Source organism: Aulostomus chinensis, chromosome 20 (assembly GCF_037954235.1).
Source record: "Aulostomus chinensis isolate RoL2024-O1b breed Wild chromosome 20, RoL_Achi_v1.0, whole genome shotgun sequence".
NCBI lineage: Eukaryota > Metazoa > Chordata > Actinopteri > Syngnathiformes > Aulostomidae > Aulostomus > Aulostomus chinensis.
The window spans coordinates 1,290,001-1,312,500 of NC_141339.1; the positions used below are offsets into that span (position 1 = coordinate 1,290,001).

General features: G+C 48.2%; 3 protein-coding genes, 1 long non-coding RNA gene and 3 other non-coding genes across 8 annotated transcripts in view; 2 read left to right on the top strand and 5 right to left on the bottom strand.

Moving 5' to 3' along the window:
- sptlc2b (serine palmitoyltransferase, long chain base subunit 2b) overlaps positions 1-2,348 on the top strand; it is a 15,973-nt gene extending 13,625 nt beyond the window's left edge. The window contains exons 10-12 of the mRNA XM_086188874.1: positions 554-689; positions 776-905; positions 1,725-2,348. Of these exons, the coding sequence (XP_086045000.1) occupies positions 554-689; positions 776-905; positions 1,725-1,838 (380 nt within the window). The 3' untranslated portion in view covers positions 1,839-2,348. The remainder of the gene's footprint in view (positions 1-553; positions 690-775; positions 906-1,724) is intronic.
- Positions 2,349-3,787: 1,439 nt separating this feature from the next.
- ism2b (isthmin 2b) lies at positions 3,788-15,603 on the top strand. 2 transcript variants are annotated; one of them, XM_086188876.1, is made up of 6 exons: positions 3,788-4,210; positions 6,749-7,036; positions 10,646-10,976; positions 12,450-12,587; positions 12,686-12,754; positions 12,968-15,603. In XM_086188876.1, the coding sequence occupies exons 1-6, from the start codon at positions 4,130-4,132 to the stop codon at positions 13,483-13,485; spliced, it is 1,425 nt and encodes a 474-aa protein (XP_086045002.1). In that variant the 5' UTR covers positions 3,788-4,129; the 3' UTR covers positions 13,486-15,603. The 2 variants fall into 2 exon arrangements, with proteins under 2 accessions (XP_086045002.1, XP_086045003.1); XM_086188877.1 differs by having other exon boundaries at positions 6,749-7,000.
- A 1,436-nt stretch (positions 15,604-17,039) lies between these two features.
- LOC147242153 (uncharacterized) lies at positions 17,040-21,154 on the bottom strand. The gene is made up of 3 exons (XR_015110581.1): positions 21,093-21,154; positions 19,712-19,774; positions 17,040-17,079 (listed from the first exon to the last, which is right to left on the bottom strand). It is a non-coding gene; the product is annotated as an uncharacterized LOC147242153 (long non-coding RNA).
- trnat-ugu (transfer RNA threonine (anticodon UGU)) lies at positions 20,187-20,259 on the bottom strand. The gene has a single exon. It is a non-coding gene; the product is annotated as a tRNA-Thr (tRNA).
- On the bottom strand, positions 20,511-20,583 carry trnaa-agc (transfer RNA alanine (anticodon AGC)). The gene has a single exon. It is a non-coding gene; the product is annotated as a tRNA-Ala (tRNA).
- trnay-gua (transfer RNA tyrosine (anticodon GUA)) lies at positions 20,935-21,020 on the bottom strand. The gene is given in 2 exon segments: positions 20,935-20,970; positions 20,984-21,020. It is a non-coding gene; the product is annotated as a tRNA-Tyr (tRNA).
- Positions 21,155-21,671: 517 nt separating the features above from the next.
- Positions 21,672-22,500, bottom strand: part of tmem214 (transmembrane protein 214) — a 13,060-nt gene continuing 12,231 nt past the window's right edge. The window contains exon 17 of the mRNA XM_086190239.1: positions 21,672-22,368. Coding sequence (XP_086046365.1) covers positions 22,242-22,368 — 127 coding nt within the window. The 3' untranslated portion in view covers positions 21,672-22,241. The remainder of the gene's footprint in view (positions 22,369-22,500) is intronic.

The window sequence follows — 22,500 nt, forward strand, 5'->3', positions numbered from 1 at the left end:
TCTTGGCGTCAGATTTGTATCTCAGGAGGCGTGGCTTGTTTGAAACCTCCTGAGTCCTGTTGGCCTTTGATGATAACGAGACCTTCATCAGTGGCGCCCACGCCGGCTCCTGATCAAGACCTGATAATAGGTGGCGTTCATTCCTCCTCAGACCACCCCAGGGTTTCTGTATTGATTCCCTCTGGTGACATCACTAAAACAGCTTCCTGGAATTCTGTGACGTCACCAGTCTTCCTGTAGTCCTCAACAAGTTCTGCCTGCAGTAGAACGTCGAACATTGTTTCTGCTAGATGTGATACTCCCAGCCGACCACAACGCCAGCCATTGTACGTGAGAACATTGCAGCGGTGTTTACGATGGACCGCCGCCCTCACCTCAGACTCAGACTGATCCAGGAGGCCCGCCCCCGTCTGCAGGAGGCCCTGACCTGTCCACCGCCCTGCTAGCATGTTTGTTCTCACCACAAAAGCATCATCAGACAGACGGGCTGAATACGTAGGAGCTCGCCAGCTCTGAGTTCTGAGAACCCTCCTGCATGTTGTCTGTTCTCCAGGAGCAGACCGCCTCCGGCAGCTGTCTCGGAACACCACCTATTTCCGCAGGAAACTGCGCGACTTGGGCTTCATCATTTATGGCAATGAGGACTCACCAGTTGTACCCATGATGCTCTACATGCCTGCCAAGATCGGGTACGTGGCTTCATGATGTCACTGAGGAGGTCGCGGTGGGGCATGGACCCGAGTCCCCGGTTACTAAAGAGCCCTGTTTGTTGTAGAGCGTTTGGTCGGGAGATGCTGAAGAGGAACATCGGCACAGTGGTCGTCGGCTTCCCAGCGACCCCCATCATCGAGTCCAGAGCCCGCTTCTGTGTTTCTGCTGCTCATACACCTGAGATGCTCGACACCGTAAGCCACACACACACACACACACACACACACACACACACACACACACACACACACACACACCTCACGGAGGACATGATTAGAAACAAGATGTAACAGCTTCGGTTTGGCTGCACCTTCTGTTTTTGATCTCATTTTATTTTTTTATTTGCACTTAAAACAAAACTTTAGGTTGGCATGCGTGTGTGTGTGTGTGTGCGCGTGTGTGTGTGTGTGCGCATGTGTGTGTGTGTGCGCATGTGTGTGTGTGTGTGCACATGTGTGCGCGTGTGTGTGCGCGCGTGTGTGTGTGCGCATGTGTGTGTGTGCGCGTGTGTGTGCGCATGTGTGTGTGTGTGCGCGTGTGTGTGCGCGCGTGTGTGCGCGCATGTGTGTGTGTGTGTGCATGTGTATGTGTGTGTGTGTGCGCGCGTGTGTGTGTGTGTGCGCCCGCGCATGTGTGTGTGTATGTGTGTGTGTGTGTGTGGACACGCGCCCTCCTCTGAGACTGTTGGTCTCCTGAGACGCGTTGTTCGTCTTCCTTGTCCTCGCCACTCTAACAGTCGCCTCTGCAGCGAAGCTCGGAGGGCTGATTTTTCCGTGTTTGGAAAAGCCAGCCCTCGCTATTCCTCAAAGCGTGGAATCAGAAGAAAGGTCAGGAGGAAGGTAAATTGGTTCCAGGTGTCTCTCAGTGTGGCGGCACTGATACAGGCTTCTACTGTGGAGGAGAGGGGGGAGGAGCCAGCGTCTGGCTCCTCCCCCCTCTCGCTGCACTCTGACATGTTCATGTGTTTGACTGGTGTGGGTGGTACTGATGGCATTCCTGTGTTCTCGTGCCAGGCGTTGGAGGCCATCAGTGAGGTGGGCGACCTGCTCCAGCTGAAGTACTCCAGACGTGAGCAGCCTGTTCCCTCGCTGGCCTGGATGTCTGAGGAGAGCCTGCTGCAGGACTGAGCCACTTCCTGTCTGTCCGGCCCCTCCCCCACTCCCCCACCCTCTCACCTCACATCACACCAGGCAGCTCCACAACCAAAGTCTTGGGGGTGGGAACATCTTCAAACCTGCAGAGGTCCAGATGATTCACCCTGAATGACTTGGGTCTGTGTCGCTCAGACTCCAGCGCACCAACGACTGTTTCCTGTCTGCGCGACCAGGCGCAAGGTTCAAACGCCAGGGAGACCAGAAGAAAGAAAATTCAGAGTTATAAATCAGCTGTAATGACACGAGGACAACTGATCGATAACTGATCGATAGTTTAGTGGGAGGTGGGTCATGGGGGGGGGGGGGGGGGGGGCAACGCTGCTACAGAAAATCCATCAGAGGAACTCACACATTTATCACCTGATCCACCAACAGCAGAGTACGGCAATCCTCCTGACAGAAGCACCGTGTGTCTGTGTACACACACACACACACACACATATATATGTGTATGTATGTGTATAAATATGTATATACATACATATTTATACACATACACACACATTTATATGTGTATGTATGTGTATAAATATGTATATACATACATATTTATACACATACACACACATTTATATGTGTATGTGTATAAATATGTATATACATACATATTTATACACACACACACATATATATATATATATATATATATATATAATGTGTGTGTTTTCTTCTTCTTCTGTAAAAATGTAAAGCAGATGTTCCAGAAGAATCCCAGGAAGGTAGACGGAGGGCTGTTTCTCTCCCCCTCACTACCCCCCCCCCCCTTCTCCTCTAGCAGCTACAGAGCTGTTCTTTCTCCTCCAGAGTTTCCGGTTCATCGCGCCGTGACACTGTAGGTTCTCTCTGTACGTATGACGATGCTCCGACGCTCATCTGATGTACACAAGCTTTATTTATTTAGCGTGTGATTGTCAGCAGGCAGCTGTGTGGAAGGTTGACGCTCTAATCTACCGACAGGCGTTGGGAACGCCAGGATGACGTAGTCACTGACATTTACAGGAACTTGGGGGCGCCACGTGTAAATGTTCCTCTTCCAGCTGTAAGAACCACGAGGGCCCTGTGGGCCGCATTCCAAACCGACTGTCCAGCTTCAGTTAGTCTGATTTTCAGTGTGACTTCATTAAATATTGTTCATCAAACTTCCTGTGTGTCTGTCACTCTGTTGACAAGTGTAACTCCGCCCCTGAAGCTCACCTGGACTCTACCGACTTCATCCGCTTGTGGTCGTTGGCGGACGTGACTGGGATCCGGTTCTCAACCGTCAGAGTCTCACGAACCTCCACGAATACCTGTGACCTGTGACCCCTAAGGCCTCTTGCCCCCCCCCCCCAACACGAGCCTCCTCTGTCACAATTACACCGTTCATCCTCGTGACGTAGCTGAAGAACGCCTGAGAGGAGGAAAGATCAAAGCGCTGGGACGACGAATGAAGAAGAGCAGCCTGGATCCAGTAGTTCGAGCCGGTAGAGCAGAGGAAGGGAAACCGACGTGAGTCACGTCCTCTGAGTCACAGGATCCCGCCACCGGGGCTCCGGTTCCGGTTCAGGGCTCGGGTTCAGGTGTGTTCAGGCTCCCACCTCACTTAGGAAGGTTTCTGTCTCTGGACGTCTAAACGTGAATCTTAGGTGTCCCGGTAAATTCCCGGATTTTCACACTAAAATAAAGCCCTCCTATCGAATACCGTAACTTTTCCAGGTTGTTAAAGGACTTTTCATGCCCCCGCCCCCCCGGGAATGCGTGCGTAAAAGGCAGGTTCAGAGTTTAGTGAGCTGGTGGGCGGTGCACACACGCACGCGCGCGCGAGCGAGCGAGCGCAGGCAACAGCGGGTAACGGATTACCGGCAGCTCTCTGAACTCCAGATGTATCGGGAGAGGCCCCCCCCCCCGGGGCGGGATGAGTCACGGTGTAAACTAGTCGAATGAGCGCGCGCCGGTGCGGACGGACGGAGAGGTTCTGGCTGCGTGGGTTTCTGCGTCTCCCGCTACTTAAGGACCCGCGACTACGGGTTTTATGGAGAAGCTCGAGCCTACGGGACTCACCGGGGCGGACATGGGTAGCTTGCGGGGCACCGCCGGACTCGCGGGCGCGTCTTCCTCATAAAATGCTTCAGTTCAGGTTCGACGAGGCCTGAAAGTTCATCTGCACTCACGAGGACCTGCGGGAGGAGCACACGCGAGACCCAGAGACCCAGCGCGAGCGAACCAGAGCACCAGGTCCCGGGTCCGAACCTCAGAGCGCGCGGACGGAAGAGGCGGCGGAGGAGATGCGGCTGCTGCTGTGGTCGCTGCTGTGGGTCAGCCTGGGGGCCGCCTTCCCCCCCAGGCACAAGAATGCTGCTCATAAGGTGCGTTCCTACACACACACACACACACACACACACACACACACACACACACACACACACCCCGTCTGGTCTCTGAAGCAGCGACTCGGTCCCGGTCAGACCGACCTGACCTCAGGAACAACAGGTAGCGGTTGTTTTGTTTACGTTCGTCATCTTCGCGTCTGCGGTCTCTGTTGTGGCCCTGGTACAAACACGTGAGGGCGTCAGTCAGAGCGGCGGGACGCGGCGGGACAGCCCGCCGCCGTCAGAGAACCAGAAGCGAGCAGAAGCTCCTTCGTCAGAGCGCAGCAAAGACGAAGGAGCCAAAGTTACAGACTCGCTCTCTGTCCATGTATAGTCAGGTCGGAGTGTGTGTGTGTGTGTGTGTGTGTGTGTGTGTGTGTGTGTCAGACTGGCCCTCCGTCCTGTGTGGCCCATGCCCACCCCCCATCCGTGTCACTGACATCACAGCACCAGGGTGGAGGGACGGTTGCCGGGGTGATGGTTGCTGGGGGGGGCCACGCTACCTTGGCTGTAACCTGCTGGGGGTGTGTGTCCATAAGTGGCAGAGAGAGAGAGAAGAGATGCGTGAGGATGGTTGTGGGGGTGCGGGGGGGGGGGGTGCTTATGTAACCAGACCAGGGTGGCGGTGGCCCTGGGGGGTCAAGTGTCATTCATCTGATTGTTTCGTTGGTTCTTTTTTGTGTTAATGTGGAATTTCCTGTTTGGGGTTTTTACCCTCATCGCTGCAGAAGGAAAGGACAGGGGGGTGTAGTGTGGCCTCTTTTCCCCAACATTGGGACCTGCTGCCCCCCCCCCCACCCCCCAGCATTTGTTATCGCATGTTTTTCCACTGGTGAACGATGGCGATCAAAGAGCGCCCGTGGTTTATTGTTCTTCTGTAATGGCATGGAAACGGCCAAGTGCACACAGGCCTTTGATATGAGCGGCCACATAAATCAGAGCTGCCACGCCGACTGGCCGGGTCCCCAACTAGACCCTGGCCCGGGTCCCCCACTAGACCCTGCGCCCCCCCCCAACAGCCCCCACCTCCCTTGGTAGGCCGCCTGGCCTCCTCACTGTAAACCGTCTTGAAGCAGGAGGCTCCGTCTGCTGCATCCACGCGGTCGCCTGGTTCAACACACGCTGCCAGGCCTTTGATCAGAGGAGCCCCCCAGGACCAGATGAGGAGGGCGTGAAAGTATGCCCCCCCCACAAAAAAAACAAAAAACTCTGGACTGTGTGTGTGTGTGTGTGTGTGTGTGTGTGTGTGTGTGTGTGTGTTTGTGATGTGAATAAGAGCGTCCCTCTAAACTCCCATCGAGCCGTACTGACCCTCATTAACTTGTTATTATTGATGTTATTTTTATTATCAGCCAAAAGCAGTGGGTTACATTGAAGGGTTTGTTGATGCGATTCAGGGTTCCATGTTTCCGCTGTGCAGCAACATCATGTACCAGCGAGTATTTAACTGAAACTACTGACAAAGTACATGTAGTTGTGTGTTCAGGTACACGTGTGCCAGGTTTCATGACCGTTCCTGGCTTTTACCATCATTACAAACGTCTCGTGTTGCTGTTTCAGCTCTCGTGGGCGGACAGACCAGCGCTTCCGTGTGTGTGTGTGTGTGTGTTTGTGTGTGTGGTGGTGGTGGACATGTTGGCATGTACAAGTGCACAGTGTTGGCGTGTTCCAGACACACACAATAAGCTGACACATGATGAGGAACATAAATATGTCCCGTTCCAGTCTTGCGGCACATTAGGTGGCTTTACTTGGAGACAGAGGGCCATCCAACAACCAAAGGATCGCTGGTTCGATCCTCACTTCCCCCAGGGGTGTGTGTGTGTGTGTGTGTGTGTGTGTGTGTGTGTGTGTGTGTGTGAGAAAGAGAGAGAGACAGAAAGAGGGACACTGAGACTGTAAAGTGCTTTGAGTGGTGCTAAGTTGGAGATATTATATAATACTGGTACTATTGGGTCGAGCAGCAGAGGTTACGAGCCACGGTTCTCCTCTCCAGCCCACCGGGTCTCTGCTGCAGTGGTGAATGACAGTTAATGACATCATCCAGTGGGCGGGTCAGTCAGAAGAGAGGAATGATTGACAGGATCATCGGTCACGATCTCCCTGGAACCTGGAAGTTTAGATGAAGTGGTGGGCCTGTTCCGACACACAGGAGCCCCTGCAGCACAGGGGTCAACCCCCCCCCCCCCCCAGCCCTCTCATTAAAGCTAAAAGAGGATCCCTGGCACAGGCCCCTCTTTGTCCCAGACCTTCATGCCACGACCGTTGTGGGAAAAGAATGAAAGGAGCGGAGGCTGGTGGCTCGGTGGCTGGGCCGGTGGCTGGGCCGGTGGCTCGATGCCCCGGGCCGGGGATCAGGATTCTTCCTGAAAACAAACACTACTTGTGTTTATGCTCATTAATAAGCCCTCATAAATGTCAGCGGAACCAAAAGTAGCCCTTGGTTCTTGAGCGTGTGCCGGGGCCTAGTTAAACCAATCAGGATGTCTCTCTGAGTCCCTCCACTGATCAGCGCTTGTGTCTTAATGCCATCAGGCTCACGGCCACCCGCTCCTGAGCGCCGGGGTCCAGTACGTTCCAGGTGCTTTGGAGCAGCAGAACCAGGTGCAGAGTATGTTGCCCGACCCCCCCAGCCAGCAGAGGAGGTGGTCCCACCCTCAGCACCGCTCCGTCGGAGTTCTGCCTCAGCCAGAGCCTGAGGAAGAGAGCAAACCCTTCATCCTGGACCTGAAGAACTTCCCGGACCTGGCCAACGCCGACGTCAATTCACAGAACCCCAACATCCAGGTGGGAGGGGCTTACACAGCCACAGTGATGTCACTGGTAAATTTTCCTTGTGAGTGCAAGTGTCCACCCACTTTTGAAAAAATAATCATCCCAATTAATCAATCTGAAACCATGATGTCCCACCCGGGGTACATGTACCTCTGAGGGTAGGCCAAAAATGACCTGCAGCGTCCTCTCAAACCCCCCAACGAAATAAAAACGTGGGTATTTCAGGTGCTTGGCTCCATGCTGTTAAAACGGGCTACTTGGATGTCACCCAGTACAGCATCTGTCAGAGCTAGCATCACCGTTAGCCATGCTAACAGAGACAGTCCTCTGAGTCATGGCTGTAAACCTTCATAATCTCAGTATAATCTCAGCGTGAGCACAATATAATCTCATGATCTCAGTATAATCTAAGTTTGCTCCCAGTGTAATCTCAGTTTGATCTCTTAATGTCAGTGTAATCTCAGTTTGATCTCATAATGTCAGTATAATCTCAGTTTGATCTCTTAATGTCAGTATAATCTCAGTTTGATCTCATAATGTCAGTATAATCTCAGTTTGATCTCTTAATGTCAGTATAATCTCAGTTTGATCTCTTAATGTCAGTATAATCTCAGTTTGATCTCATGATGTCAGTATAATCTCAGTTTGATCTCATAATGTCAGTATAATCTCAGTTTGATCTCTTAATGTCAGTATAATCTCAATTTGATCTCAGTATAATCTCAGTTTGATCTCAGTATAATCTCAGTTTGATCTCTTAATGTCAGTATAATCTCAGTTTGATCTCAGTGTAATCTCAGTTTGATCTCTTAATGTCAGTATAATCTCAGTTTGATCTCTTAATGTCAGTTTAATCTCAGTTTGATCTGTTAATGTCAGTATAATCTCAGTTTGATCTCTTAATGTCAGTATAATCTCAGTTTGATCTCATAATGTCAGAATAATCTCAGTTTGATCTCATAATGTCAGAATAATCTCAGTTTGATCTCAGTGTAATCTCAGTTTGATCTCAGTGTAATCTCAGTTTGATCTCTTAATGTCAGTATAATGTCAGTTTGATCTCATAATGTCAGTATGATCGCAGTTTGATCTCTTAATGTCAGTATGATCGCAGTTTGATCTCTTAATGTCAGTATAATCTCAGTTTGATCTCATAATGTCAGAATAATCTCAGTTTGATCTCATAATGTCAGAATAATCTCAGTTTGATCTCAGTGTAATCTCAGTTTGATCTCAGTAAAATCTCAGTTTGATCTCTTAATGTCAGAATAATCTCAGTTTGATCTCATAATGTCAGGATAAACTCAGTTTGATCTCTTAATGTCAGTATAATCTCAGTTTGATCTCATAATGTCAGTATAATCTCAGTTTGATCTCTTAATGTCAGTATAATCTCAGTTTGATCTCATAATGTCAGTATAAACTCAGTTTGATCTCTTAATGTCAGTATAATCTCAGTTTGATCTCATAATGTCAGTATAATCTCAGTTTGATCTCTTAATGTCAGTATAATCTCAGTTTGATCTCATAATGTCAGTATAATCTCAGTTTGATCTCTTAATATCAGTATAATCTCAGTTTGATCTCTTAATGTCAGAATAATCGCAGTTTGATCTCAGTGTAATCTCAGTTTGATCTCAGTGTAATATCAGTTTGATCTCAGTATAATCTCAGTTTGATCTCTTAATGTCAGTATAATCTCAGTTTGATCTCTTAATGTCAGAATAATCTGTTTGATCTCATACTGTCAGTATAATCTCAGTTTGATTTCTTAATGTCAGAATAATCTCAGTTTGATCTCATAATGTCAGTATAACGTCAGTTTGATCTCTTAATGTCAGTATAATCGCAGTTTGAACTCTTAATGTCAGTATAATCTCAGTTTGATCTCATAATGTCAGAATAATCTCAGTTTGATCTCTTAATGTCAGTATAATGTCAGTTTGATCTCTTAATGTCAGTATAATGTCAGTTTGATCTCTTAATGTCAGTATAATGTCAGTTTGATCTCATAATGTCAGTATAATGTCAGTTTGATCTCTTAATGTCAGTATAATCTCAGTTTGACCTCTTAATGTCAGTATAATCTCAGTTTGATCTCTTAATGTCAGAATAATCTCAGTTTGATCTCTTAATGTCAGTATAATGTCAGTTTGATCTCTTAATGTCAGTATAGTGTCAGTTTGATCTCATAATGTCAGTATAATCTCAGTGTGATCTCTTAATGTCAGTATAATCTCAGTTTGATCTCTTAATGTCAGTATAATCTCAGTTTGATCTCATAATGTCAGTATAATGTCAGTTTGATCTCTTAATGTCAGTATAATCTCAGTTTGATCTCTTAATGTCAGTATAATCTCAATTTGATCTCAGTATAATCTCAGTTTGATCTCAGTATAATCTCAGTGTAATCTCAGTTTGATCTCTTAATGTCAGTATAATCTCAGTTTGATCTCAGTGTAATCTCAGTTTGATCTCTTAATGTCAGTATAATCTCAGTTTGATCTCATAATTTCAGTATAATCTCAGTTTGATCTCTTAATGTCAGTATAATGTCAGTTTGATCTCTTAATGTCAGAATAATCTCAGTTTGATCTCTTAATGTCAGAATAATCTCAGTTTGATCTCTTAATGTCAGTATAATCTCAGTTTGATCTCTTAATGTCAGTATAATCTCAGTTTGATCTCTTAATGTCAGAATAATCTCAGTTTGATCTCTTAATGTCAGAATAATCTCAGTTTGATCTCTTAATGTCAGTATAATCTCAGTTTGATCTCTTAATGTCAGTATAATCTCAGTTTGATCTCTTAATGTCAGAATAATCTCAGTTTGATCTCTTAATGTCAGTATAATCTCAGTTTGAAATCTTAATGTCAGAATAATCTCAGTTTGATCTCTTAATGTCAGAATAATCTCAGTTTGATCTCTTAATGTCAGTATAATCTCAGTTTGATCTCAGTATAATCTCATATGATCTCAGTATCATCCCAGTGTAACCTCAGGATAAAATGAGTATATCCTCAGTACAACTACAGCATGATTGCAGTACTGTGTAACTATTATTTGATTATTTCAGTATAATCTTGGCAACTTTGTGTTCATTGCAGCAGTAAAAGGGCGGTGTAATCTCCCGTACCCCGGGTCGTTCTCCTCTCCTGGGAGGTTTAACCCACATGTAGTCAGAAGGACTCATGATGGCAGCCATGTTGGCTGTGCAGCCTTCATCCTGAGGACATTTCCACTGTAGCACATAGTCCAGATTCCACACCAATGCAGCCGCTCATCGGACCTCTGCTTTCCTAGCTGTGAAGTTCATTCCCCAACAATGACAGCGGTTCTGATTTCCTCTCATCTGCTCTTCACATCAGCGGCGCTTTCGATGAGTCAGAGAGGTAATGAGGAGTTGTTAACCAGAATGTTCTCTCCCTGGGAGGATGGTTCGGTCGGCTCACGCTCACGTCTGGCTGCCTCTCTCTCACATCAGGGGATATGCGCTTGCTAAAATAGTCTTCGTGGGACATTCAGGGTTGATTTCCTAAGAGGACCTGCAACTCCATCTTAGCTTTAGCTCTTGCTCTGCCAATGACATGTTAGTCACACAGGATAATTTTTGGTTTGTATCTCCAACTAACACAGGGCACTCCCTCTGTCTGCAGGTAACCATCGAGGTGGTGGACGACCCCCAGATGGAGGTGGAGATGGACCTGGCCAAGGACAAAGAGTGGCTCCCGTCCTCATCCTCCCCCTCGTCCACAGTGGACTGGATCGGAGGGAAGAAGCTTTTCTGGCCTCTTTTCTGGAGTTACACCGATGCTGATTCCAGCGAGGACAGCAACAACCGCTCAGGCATGGAGGAAACCGGTGAGGAAGAGGAGGAGGAAGATTACTCTCTGGATTACGGTAGTGAAGAGCCTTTACCCAGCGGAGTGGGTGGAGACTGGGACAGTCGCTGGAATGAAGGCTGGGATCCAATGCAGAGCTACTATGGTGAGTTTTGCCAGGTGGTGCAGTTAATGACATTATCCAAGTTTAGACTGACGGTGTCAGTGGTGGAGAAAGACGGCGTGTGAAAAGAGACATTCCGGACATTTACGGACGAGATCATGGGAACCTGAGCAGGGAAAGAGAGAACGAGGTGGCATGAGAGACAGGAGAGAGAACCCAACAATGGCAGCATGCGAAGCACTGGGAGCACTCGACTGTCAGAACATTGCGGGCTTTTTGAAGTAAACGCTGGAAATCCCGGTCGCGGAGGCCCGCCTTTGAAGATGGCTCCGATGGGCTCACTAATGGCAGCGTGAGGCTGGCACTGTTCTCTGGGACAAAACAGCCCTCTGCCCGTGGACAATTAGAGGGCAGATTGGGAACACAGACTGACAGGGGCCATTCGGCCGGCCCTTTCATCCATCCCCGGGACCCCATGGGCCCCCCCGGACCCTGGTGGCCCTCACTGCCCTTTGCAGCTCGGCCCTTTGAGCCAGTTGAAGAATTCCAGGGGGTGGGCTGTCAGGGTTCTGCATAACTTTGACAGTTCTCTTTCCCTCCTTGTTTGGCCGTCCTCTGATGGGAAAATGTCTCAGCTTGTTCACACCAGAGTTCCGCGGTTAAGACGGTCAGTAACGAGAGGACAAAGGAGGGTCTTCGTAGTTCAAGTCGGCAGAAAGAGGGAGAGATGCGGATAGGTAGAGAGAACGTGGTGGATTTGCTGGTGGGTGGAGAACCGCAGCCTCAAGCTGTCACTCTGCTGTAGCCTCATATGTAGGCAGGTGTCCACAGACCTGTCCTCCCACCGCCGCCACGCCCACAGTCTTCCTCTGCGGGAGCGCTGAGCAGGGAGGCAAGCCAGCAGAAGGCAACAATGCCCATTAAGTGGTCACTTCTGAGGAGTTAGTGTACATAAATCACCCACGTCCGCCAGAGCGTCTTCTGTAATTAAGACTCTCCTGAGACCTCGTTCCCGTGTGGCCACATGGCAAGCTGGCAACGCCCACAAAGTCAAATTGGGTGCTTGCTACACCCAGGCTGGTATTTTTGCTCGCAGTTTGCCTTTAATCAGGAGCCACTTGTTGTCAGTGTTATTAACACCAGAAGGCAACATGGTGCAGAGGCAGACAGCCACAGCGCCGCCGCTCGCTCTCTAATTTGACTGAAGCTGTCTTAAAAAGGACACGGGTTTGCTGGGGAATGTTTGCGCTGGGGAAAACACTCATTTGAGTTTATTCTGGATCAAACCTTTAAGACTTCCCTAGCTGCTGCTCTTGTGTTCATAATCTCAGCAGCTGCTTCGTTTTTAGCTTCTTAGATGAATGTAAATTTAATTATTTGCTTAAATTTTACACGCCTTCGTACTCTTGATTGTTTTTTTTCTAAACCATATTTTGCTTTAACCTTCAAACCTTCATTTCAGTGTCATTATTAAAGGTCTGATCCGTGTGTAACAGAAGCACCTTGTCCCCACAGAGAAGGAGACAGACGAGTGGACTCCCTGGTCTCCATGTTCTGTCTCATGCGGTCATGGCGAGAGGAAGAGGACCAAGTCCTGTGGCTACTCCTGCACTCTGACGGAAGCCTCCAGGTGTGACCTGGAGGCTTGTCCTGGTAGGATGACACTTTCACTGGAACAGAGACAGATATCATGGGTGTGCGTGGAACCCATCAGCTGTTTTCTTACCTACGGTCTCGTTCCTCTTTTGCAGGTGATGCCAACGCAGTGGTGGAACCGTTCCCCTTCGAAATGGAGAACGGCACCGAGTCGTTTGGAACAGGTGGGTTTGATCATGGAAGCTTCTCTGTTACACTTTCTACCAGCTTCCAGGACTGTTTCACCTGTTCAGAACTGTCCCCCCTAGCTGGTCGTCCATGACAGGTCTGTCAAGAACACGCTGAATTGTCTAGAGAAACGTGTTCTTGTGTTCATTTTGCATATGAATGATGACATGGACGGGTCCTGTAACATGCCTGTGTCATGTGTCCTGTAGATGTGGACAGCTGTGAGAAGTGGCTCAACTGTAAGAGCGAGTTCCTCCAGAGGTACCTCCAGCAGGTCATGTCTGAGCTACCCAGCTGCCCCTGTTCCTTCCCCTCGGAGGTGTCCTACACTGTGGTCAGCATCTACGACCAGACTCACGGCCGGCCCTTCCGCTGGCGGGACGCCAGTGGCCACAAGGAGCGCCTTGACATTTACAAGCCATCAGCACGCAACTGCATCCGCTCAGCGCTGTCCAGCGACTCGTCCACGCTAGCAGCGCAGCACTGTTGCTATGATGATCGCAGGCGGCTGATCACCCGTGGCAAAGGCGCCGGCATGCCTAACCTGATCAGCACCGAGTTCTCACCTGAGTTGCACTTCAAAGTGGATGTGCTGCCATGGATCCTGTGCAACGGGGACTGGAGTCGCTTCCACGTGGTGCGGCCCCCCAACAATGGGCTGAGCTGCCCAGTAAACCCCCACGAAGACGTCTTCATGAACGAACTGGAGGAGGCCCGGGAGTACTGAGGCGCCGCCCCCAGAGCTCCCCACCACCCTGAGAGCATAGAGGAGACGTTCTACCCAAACAATAATCCTATATTTTGTCTCAAGCATGCATCAGCATTTACATGCCGTTCTGTGGACAGAGGCGTCTCACTTTAGGACTTGGCGGCGTGTCCTGAGATCACACTCGGATCAAGTCCATCGAATCACAAAAATGGCAGAAAAATGCAGTGTTGGTCCATTGTTTCTCACTCTGTTACACATCTGGCAGGACATATGGCCTCCCTCCATATTAACTCCTCCTGCTGGCAACCTTGGCTCCACCCACCTACGGGGGGGGGGGGGGGGCAACAACCTGATAGTGGTTCTCATGGGTTTCGGCTTGTTCTACTGACAAATCAAAAGAATATTCCAATAATGCTGCTGATAAAAAAGGTAAATAAATCTGTAAGGTTCTGGAAGTGGAACCAGGTGAAGGTCCACCCTGAGGGAGCACCGCAGTCACCGTAAAGGTTTAGGACCCTCAAGGACAATTTGGACTCTGAACCAGAGAGATAAGCTAAAAGGCTTTGAAATGTTATCTCCAGTTATTGCTGAGCTTTCATGTGAGAATGAGAATGGCTTCACATGTTCTGTCACACATTTGTGTCTCCGGGGAAAATATCGAATCTGGGTGCCAAAGAGTTCACATCAGACGGTTGGTGCCTGTAAATCCACTTTCTAGGGTGCAAATGTACTACAGAGAGCAGATTTGCTCCTAGTTTTGATCTCAGGGGGACTCACGGACCATGCTCACAAATGTATTTACCTCGACGGTGTCGGACCTCGTAGGCGGTATCAAGTGTGTAATCCAGATTGGACCTGATGAACAGATGAGGGTTCTGAAAGCAGTCAGAACCCTAAAAACTGATGCGATTCATCGTGGCAGTTGCAGCGTTGTTGCGGACGACGTTCTGAGGACTGGATAGAATGACCGTTGCTGCTCCGTCTCAGGGCGCGGCGTTGGTGCCGTTTTCTGGATGACACTGAAGTAGTTACCAAATATTCCACCATTAGATCTGAAGGTCTGGGAACAGAACAAGCAGGTGTTTCCTGTGAGACCCTCATTGGCGGGCTTGTTAGAGGGATACTTCACCCAACAAGTATATTTGGTCTTTAAGTACTTATTAATAAGTATTTTGATCTCACTAAGATGTTTTTTCCCCCCAGGATCACTTCTATGTGACTCCAGAATGCAGGAAGAGCTAGCCATGTATATTTAGCTTGAGGCTAATAGAGACTGATGGCTAACAACAGCTGAACTGTCCTAGAACCTGCATCGTCCAGCCGCATGCTCACAAACCCAGAGGTGTTCTAGTTTGTTGTCATCTCAGATCAAAGTGTGTGTGGATTATTGAGCATGTGGCTGGATTGAGAAGACCTGGATTATACATTTTTGAAGGTTTTTGCTGCTGTTCGCCATCAGTCTGATTAGCTCCAAGCTAACTGCCAAAGGCCAAATGGACTTAAAGTGTGAAATATCACTGTAACTTTGAGAACATGTCAGAAATGGTCCTCTCTATCCTCTCGTCCTCCACAGAGGTTCACTCCAAACCGGTTTCTTTCAGGAACTCCAGATGTGTATGTGTGAACACACAGGGACATTTTGGAATCACCCATTTTAATGGAAGGCACTTTATTTAAGGTGTATATATACATACATATGTGTGTGTGTGTGTGTGTGTGTGTGTGCGTGCGCACGCGCGCTCGTCCTCTCGCGGGCGTGTGTGCGCGTGTGTGTGTGTGTGTGTGTGTGTGTATATACACACACCAGAGATATATGAGCATGTGCTCATGTCAGCTGCGTGTTGATGATGGTGATACCGTGAAGGGAAACGTGCTGCAGTACCATGAGAAGAGAAGCATGATCTAGAATTCCATATATGGTGTTGTACAGTATTTATTTGTCTGTTCCCTCTCTTTTGTAAGTTTGCTGTTGCTTTGAAATGACGATGACTCAACATGGTGCACTAATCGCACTGAGCGACGAAGGCGCCTGTTCTCAAAGGGAAATCACTCGCCTCATGTCACTTCATACATCAGCATCACGCGTGTGCTTTCAGTTTCTGTTGTTGCAATTATGCTGAAGAAATATATAAAGACTTTGCATTGACTCTCATGTGTCTTTCATTTACGCGCCAACTCAGTGAACAAGCGTCTCACCTGACTTCCCAAACTGCTGAGCAATTACTTTGCGTTTGGTTTAGTCCTTGTGAGTTACTCAATCACCTGAAACGAGCAAATACAGTCGAGCGTCTGGTTCGTCTCCGAGCCAGCACGGAAGTCAACCTGGAAGATCATCAACTTTTGTTCACCAGAGCTGATTTACTGATTCAATCACCACAATCACATGGAGCGATCCTATTGGCTGCTGGGGGAGGAGCCAGGAGATGACCACTTCCTGTTGGACTACAAACACACCTCATCCCCAAAAATTCACAGTGGCATTTGACTCTTGCTATGACCATGACAACAACTCTGAGTGTTCTATCCTTGCTAGACATCAATACAGAACAGCGCCAGTACCAGAACCAGCAGGCTTCAGCGCTGGTTTCCTCTGGTCTGTCACCTGAAGTAACTGTTGGAGGTTAACAGTCGGACCACGCGAACGCTCTCTGTCCTCCAACGGGACGGTGCGCGTCAGGAGTCAGGAACGTCTCGTAGGAAGCCTCGTCAATCACAAGACTGATGCATTTTTCATGAGTTGTACTCTTCAGTTCTGGTTCAGTTCCAGAGAATAAAAACTAAACATCAGAACACGGCAGATATACAAATGATGGTTTCCAGTCAGGGAGAACGGTTTAACCTCTACGGACCCCTCGTCCACAGTGGTTCCACACTGCTCCATTCCTCATTGGAGTCCATTCTCTCCCCAGGGGATTAAATACCATGGAGATTAAAAGGTCAAAGGTCAGGGTAATGAAAATCCATGAGCTTAGGAAATCCAAATACTGCTCTTAGATACTCTAATTCCTGCAGGGTTAGGGTGCCTTTACTCCACTTGCTCTTGATGACCTGAGAGGAAATGCAGCATAGCGATATATATATATATATATATATATATATATATTTATTTATTTATTTATTTATACATATACATACACATATATACATATATTTATACATAAACATATACATATATACACACATATATACATACATACATGCATATATTTATACATACACATACACATATATACATATATTTATACATAAACATATACATATATACACACATATATACATACATACATGCATATATTTATACATACACATACACATATATACATATATTTATACATAAACATATACATATATACACACATATATACATACATACATGCATATATTTATACATACACATACACATATATACATATATTTATGCATATACATATATACATACATATATTTATACATATACATATATACACACATATATACATATTCATACACATACGTACATTCATGATGTGAGGCGAGGGTGTGGGTGTGTCTGGGCTGCAGCCTGGACCATCAGAGCTGGTAGGTGTGTCTTCTGTGGTTCTCTGAGGTTCCTGAGTCGACTGCAGATGAGTTCTGAGTGGAAGGATGCCAGACACATGTTGACCACATTGCTGCTGCAGAATAACAGATAAATAACCGCAGATGTGTGAGTGTGTGAGTGTGTGTGTGTGGGGGGGGGGGCACATAAAAGAGAGGGGAAGTTTCCAAACTTTGTGACTAAACAATGTTATCTGACACAGAGCCAGAATTCCCCCACAGATGCATAAAAATAACATTCGCTGGAGAGTTTACAGAGCAGCGTGTCGCTGAGCAGAATCTTTCCATTTAGCATGAAGACTTCACAACATGAACAGACGCATCCAACACTCGCCGTTCGCCCGCGAATGTGTGTGATGGCGCTCGGTGGCCCCGGCCCGCCGCCAGCACTCTGAGGTTACAGATCTGTTTACTTTTGTTGGCCAGCAGGAACATGAGATTTCCTCCGGGAGTTCTGCAAACACTCGACCTGCAAACAGCACAGCCCTTGAAGCACTCGCTGCTCCTGTTTCAGACCCCCCCCCCCCAGCGAGGCCGGTCGCTTACAAACAAACACACACTGTTGGGTCCTGGAAGCAGACAGATACTGCATTAATGCTGCACAAAGCCAAACGCATGCTTCAGCTGCCCCGCCGCCGCTGCTGCGTGTATGAAAATGCCGGTGGATCTTAAACTTCTGGATTATGTGGCGTTTGATCCGATTCCTCGCCCGCTGCACACACAGGCCCCCTTGTTCTGGACCATCAACACCCCTGATCTCAACGAAGCCTCCACTCACACCAGACCGCAGATACAAGACGCATTCACAATGGTGTGTTTCACTTTACAGCCTCCTCCCGCCTGTCACAGGCGGCTCCATCTTGACGCTTGATCGTGAGTTCATGTTTGCTAACCCCACAGAGCCGAGGCTCATGGGATTGAAAGGTGTTGAACGAGGACCAAGAAGAACAATTCAGGTGTTCAGGATAACATGATGTTCATTTGGTCCAGACTAAAATGGATGCCAGAGTAAAGAAAGTGTCATGGCGTGAAAACCTGTCACCTGACTGCCAAAATCACAGGGATGGCGACATGCAACATGATGGAAGAAACTCGCTTCGTGACCCACGCGTGACACGACTGTCCCAGGCTGACGACATCCGACTGGAGGTGCAGCCGTCAAATCAGTCAAAAAAAAGGGCAAATCTCAACATTCACCTGAGCTCCAGGCTCCAGGTACCGGCCTCACTGCCCACCTGTCAATCTGTTCAAGCTCCAACCCCTGTCCTTATATGGTCATCTCTGCTTGACAAAGCGCAAGATGATGTCAGCCAAAATACCAAAACTGGGGCCTCAGAAGGGCAGTGTCCACTTCTTTGATGTGGTCCAGGGGTCTGAGACACATACGGGGGTCGGTGGGGGTTTACAGACATAACAAGATGGAAGAGAAAACACCACAAGTCTTCGTTCTGTCGAGAGATGAAAGCGGTGCTCCACACTCCGTTAACACTTATAAATCATTTAAGTGTCTGAAAATGCAGCCATTAGTGCGATGTTTGTTTGCTGCAGTCGCCCCTGGGATCTAGTCTGGGATCTAGTCTGGGATGTAGTCTGTGTTCTGGTTAGTGTTCTGTCTCAGGAGTCCTGCAGGCTGAGGATCAGGCTACAACAACATCTGTCCTCTGATCTCTCGCTGGACTTCAATATCCTTTGAGAATAACTGACATTCTTTGGACGAGTGCGTGTTTGTTGACTTGTGTCCGGCGGGAGTCTTAATTTTCCTCCCTGTTTGTTGATGGTAGAATCAAGAGCTCAGCCGGCCCAGAACCGGCAGACGCGGGCAGGGCCTGCAGCTACGAGAGCCAGCAGAGACGTGTAGGTCACAAAGACTGTGACTCGGACCAGAACCTGAGGTTTGATCCCACAAGACACCATACTGGATCAGTGGAAAGCAGTGAGGACACGGATGTCTGGCACCGGACTGCAACCATGGAGGCCTGGACGCTGACAAAGCCTGCCTCCTTGTGGTCGCCTTGGAAACTACAGGCTTCCTGGAGAAATAGGTTGCTGTGATCAAAACATTTCAGTCTTCGGACCCATGTGATGTCAGTTGATCTGCAGAGTTGAAGCACAATGACATCACCACCATGAACGCGTGACGTGTCTATTGTCCTGCATCTGTGGGAAGGTCATGCGGCGTGTTCGTGCTGCTTTCACATATTTGAACAACCATGAGAGTCCAACTGCGGTTCAATCTCAGATGAGCTCAACCCTCCCGCCTCCCTGAGACGCCAGGTTCCAGGACACTCGTGCGGGCCTAACAGGAACCGCGTCACTGTTTCCAGATCACGTCGTTCATTGAGGCTCCTTGTCACCGAGTGTGTGTTTACACACGCAAACCTCGTCATGTGTGTCACTTCCTTGCGTGTTGACTCCAGCAATTATAGCTGGAGGTGAGTGCAGTCGCATCAGCGGCTCATCAGCTGAGGCGGAAGCACATCTACCTACGCGGTTCTACGCTCTGATTGGCAACATCGATCCTATTTTCAGTCACGGAGGAACTCCCTCGCCCCGGCATGACGGGGCTGATCACTGAGGGATGAACCTCGCCGAGGTGGGAGGAAGCCGGAAGAAGACCTCATCAGTAGTTTTTTTTTCTTTTTTTTTTAAGTTGAGAAAATGTCTTCACCTCTGCATCCTGATACTGTGACCAGTCAGCCAGAACGAGTCTTACGGGTCCAGCACCATTGTCCTGAAGGAGTGGAGTGGTTTGTTTTAAAATATATAAAAAGGAACCAATCAGAAATTAACAATTCAAAACGTCCATTTTCACTGTAATTCTGTCTGTGTACAATCAGGCATTTTTTTCCCAAAATAACATCACAAATCATCATCACAAAATGTCGCTTAATCTCAAGCTACATGCGCAATTTGTTGCAAATTTTCCTTAAATAATAAAGATGCGCTTTATTTTGAAATTTTATTTTCACTTCCGTGTCATGAAGCCTAGATTAAAGTACCCCTGCGCACACAAAACCGTCGCCCCCCGCTTTGACCAAGGAAGGTGGGACGGGGTGACAGACGATGGACGGGTACTGGAGAGCCTGGGAGCAGGTCTGAACGTATAACCAGATGAACGTGATGGAAAAAAAGCCACACTTCACAGGCCCCAGCGAGGATCGAACTCGCGACCCCTGGTTTACAAGACCAGTGCTCTAACCACTGAGCTATGGAGCCTGTTCTACCAACGTCGTATCCATAATGTTATTTCAAGTGTGACCCGAGACCCGTTGCCTAATTGGTTCTGTTGTCTACAAGGTTTTTTCTGACATTCGGAACCATTCTCGGTTCTTGTTTGTTTATGAAAACACGAACCATGGCCAACAAATGCGAGTCCTATGCTACCAGTATATGTCTTCCTCTTACTACGCTGCGCAGAGGTTTTCTTTTTTATAAAAGGAGTTTACTAGCGATCCTTCGAAAAGAAGTGGAGGATGCGGGCATCGATCCCGCTACCTCTCGCATGCTAAGCGAGCGCTCTACCATTTGAGCTAATCCCCCATTCATAGCACATTTACTAAAGTAAGACTCATTAAATACAATGACATAACTACCCAGAAAACCCTTTTTGATGTTTCTTGGTTAGAAAGGCTGTACATTTATTATTACTATTGTTATTACACTTTGTTGCATTGCGTCGTGGTCGAGCTCGCCCTGGCTAACGTCTCCGCTATGCTAACAAAAGTGCACTAAGTATTTGAATGTTAATTACATTGCAACGTCCCGCGAGCCTCGAGCTGACGTTCCCGGTAGCGCCTCTTTACGGGTTCGACTGTGAACAGTTGATGTTGCCAGTGATTCCAGAAGGCATTGAACTGCGTTCCCTCGCCTTTAATGAAGCAAAAAACTACCTCCTTCGAGCCGGATTCGAACCAGCGACCTAAGGATTCCCATAATTCCACTACAGTCCTCCGCTCTACCAACTGAGCTATCGAAGGGGGATCAACTACCATTACGACATTATTGCTTTCTAAATGCAATCCTATCTCTGACTCAGCCAGCTCTCGTACCTCAGACGGATGTGTCGGCGGTGACCATCTCAGCTGCTGTTATCTATCCAGCTACCTTCGTGTTCCTGCCGTAGGGGATCGTGTGGTAACGAGGACACAGGTGTGACACGTGTGCTCCACATGGAGGTGGTCCATCTGTTAGCTGGAAGAAGTGTGGAGGCGTGGATGTACGTGACTGTCCTCACGCAGGACAAAAACTGCAACAGTGTTTGGGGTGGAAGTATTTATTATAAATCATTGACATAACAAAGTAAGACATCAGGCATCGCCACATCCATCCCAACATCTGGGATACAAAGAGGGTTGGTGAATCAAGCAGCTGGTCCAAATCTCCACCCAGGAGACGTTAACTTTGTTACATGGTGGCGTAGAAGACACTGGCGAGGGGTTCATCACCTTCCAGTAGTTTCAGATTAACACCCATGTAGATGTGTGCCCACCCACACACACACACACACACACACACACACACACACACACACGCACGCACGCACACACATAATGATTAGCCTTCAAGTATGAGAACACAGGGCAGTGCTGCTTCTAGCTCAACAGAGAGATCAGACGAAGACGTGTGAGAAACAGGCAGTAGAAGCAGCAGCAAAGACAAAACGGCCGCAGGACATTGGCTTCTTTGTCCTGCTGCCACCCAGTCAGAGGGGCTCTGTCCATCAGAGTCCTTCGCCACTCTAACTGAACAAAGCTTTCATGTTGGACATCTTATTGTAGGGTTGATGATGGCTTTAACACACACACACACACACACACACACACAGTCACGGGGATGGACGTTCTAGTGAGCAGGAGCATGTGAGGAGGTCTTCAGTGGGTTGGACAAGTCTGGAATATGTTTTTTGGTCATTTCTCTGCCCGCTACCAAGTTTTAGAATGTGTTTAAATAAAAATGTTTACAAATCATCTACAAACCTACATTTGATATAAATTACATGAGAGAGGCCAGAGGTCAGAGGAGCAGCTGCAGTAGAAAACTCAGGAAAGGGAGACGCCTCAGGTAGAAAATCAAACGCCGCCGATACGGGAGACAGAAGGGCCCTGGAGACCCTCGTAGTCCAATCATGATGAAGAGGAGCCTCAGACTGGCTCGTGTGTGTGTATTGAGCTTCACGTGTGTACGATGTGTGTGGGGTGTTATGCTCGTGTCAGCAGCTCCTGAGCCCACGTCTTGATGGCGGAGGTCGTGTGTTGGAGCAGGTGCCACGTTGAGTTGGTGAAGGACATGGCGTGACCCTGGAGACACGATATCGACACCTCGCCGCTGCAGCAAACACAGCAGAAGTTAACATTCATGAGACGTGTTGGACTGCATCAGGTGTGTGCGTGTCAAGACCTATGAGCTCGTTCCACACAACTGCTTCACAAACTCGGGTTAAAACTTTACAAGTTTGAC

Bases quoted from the DNA above. Each gene is read 5' to 3' on its own strand.
- ism2b (XM_086188876.1), top strand. From the start codon at position 4,130: ATGCGGCTGCTGCTGTGGTCGCTGCTGTGGGTCAGCCTGGGGGCCGCC. The intron at 7,037-10,645 runs GTAAATTTTCCT...CTCTGTCTGCAG, and splicing joins CAGCCACAGTGATGTCACTG to GTAACCATCGAGGTGGTGGA. The intron at 12,755-12,967 runs GTGGGTTTGATC...TGTGTCCTGTAG, and splicing joins CACCGAGTCGTTTGGAACAG to ATGTGGACAGCTGTGAGAAG.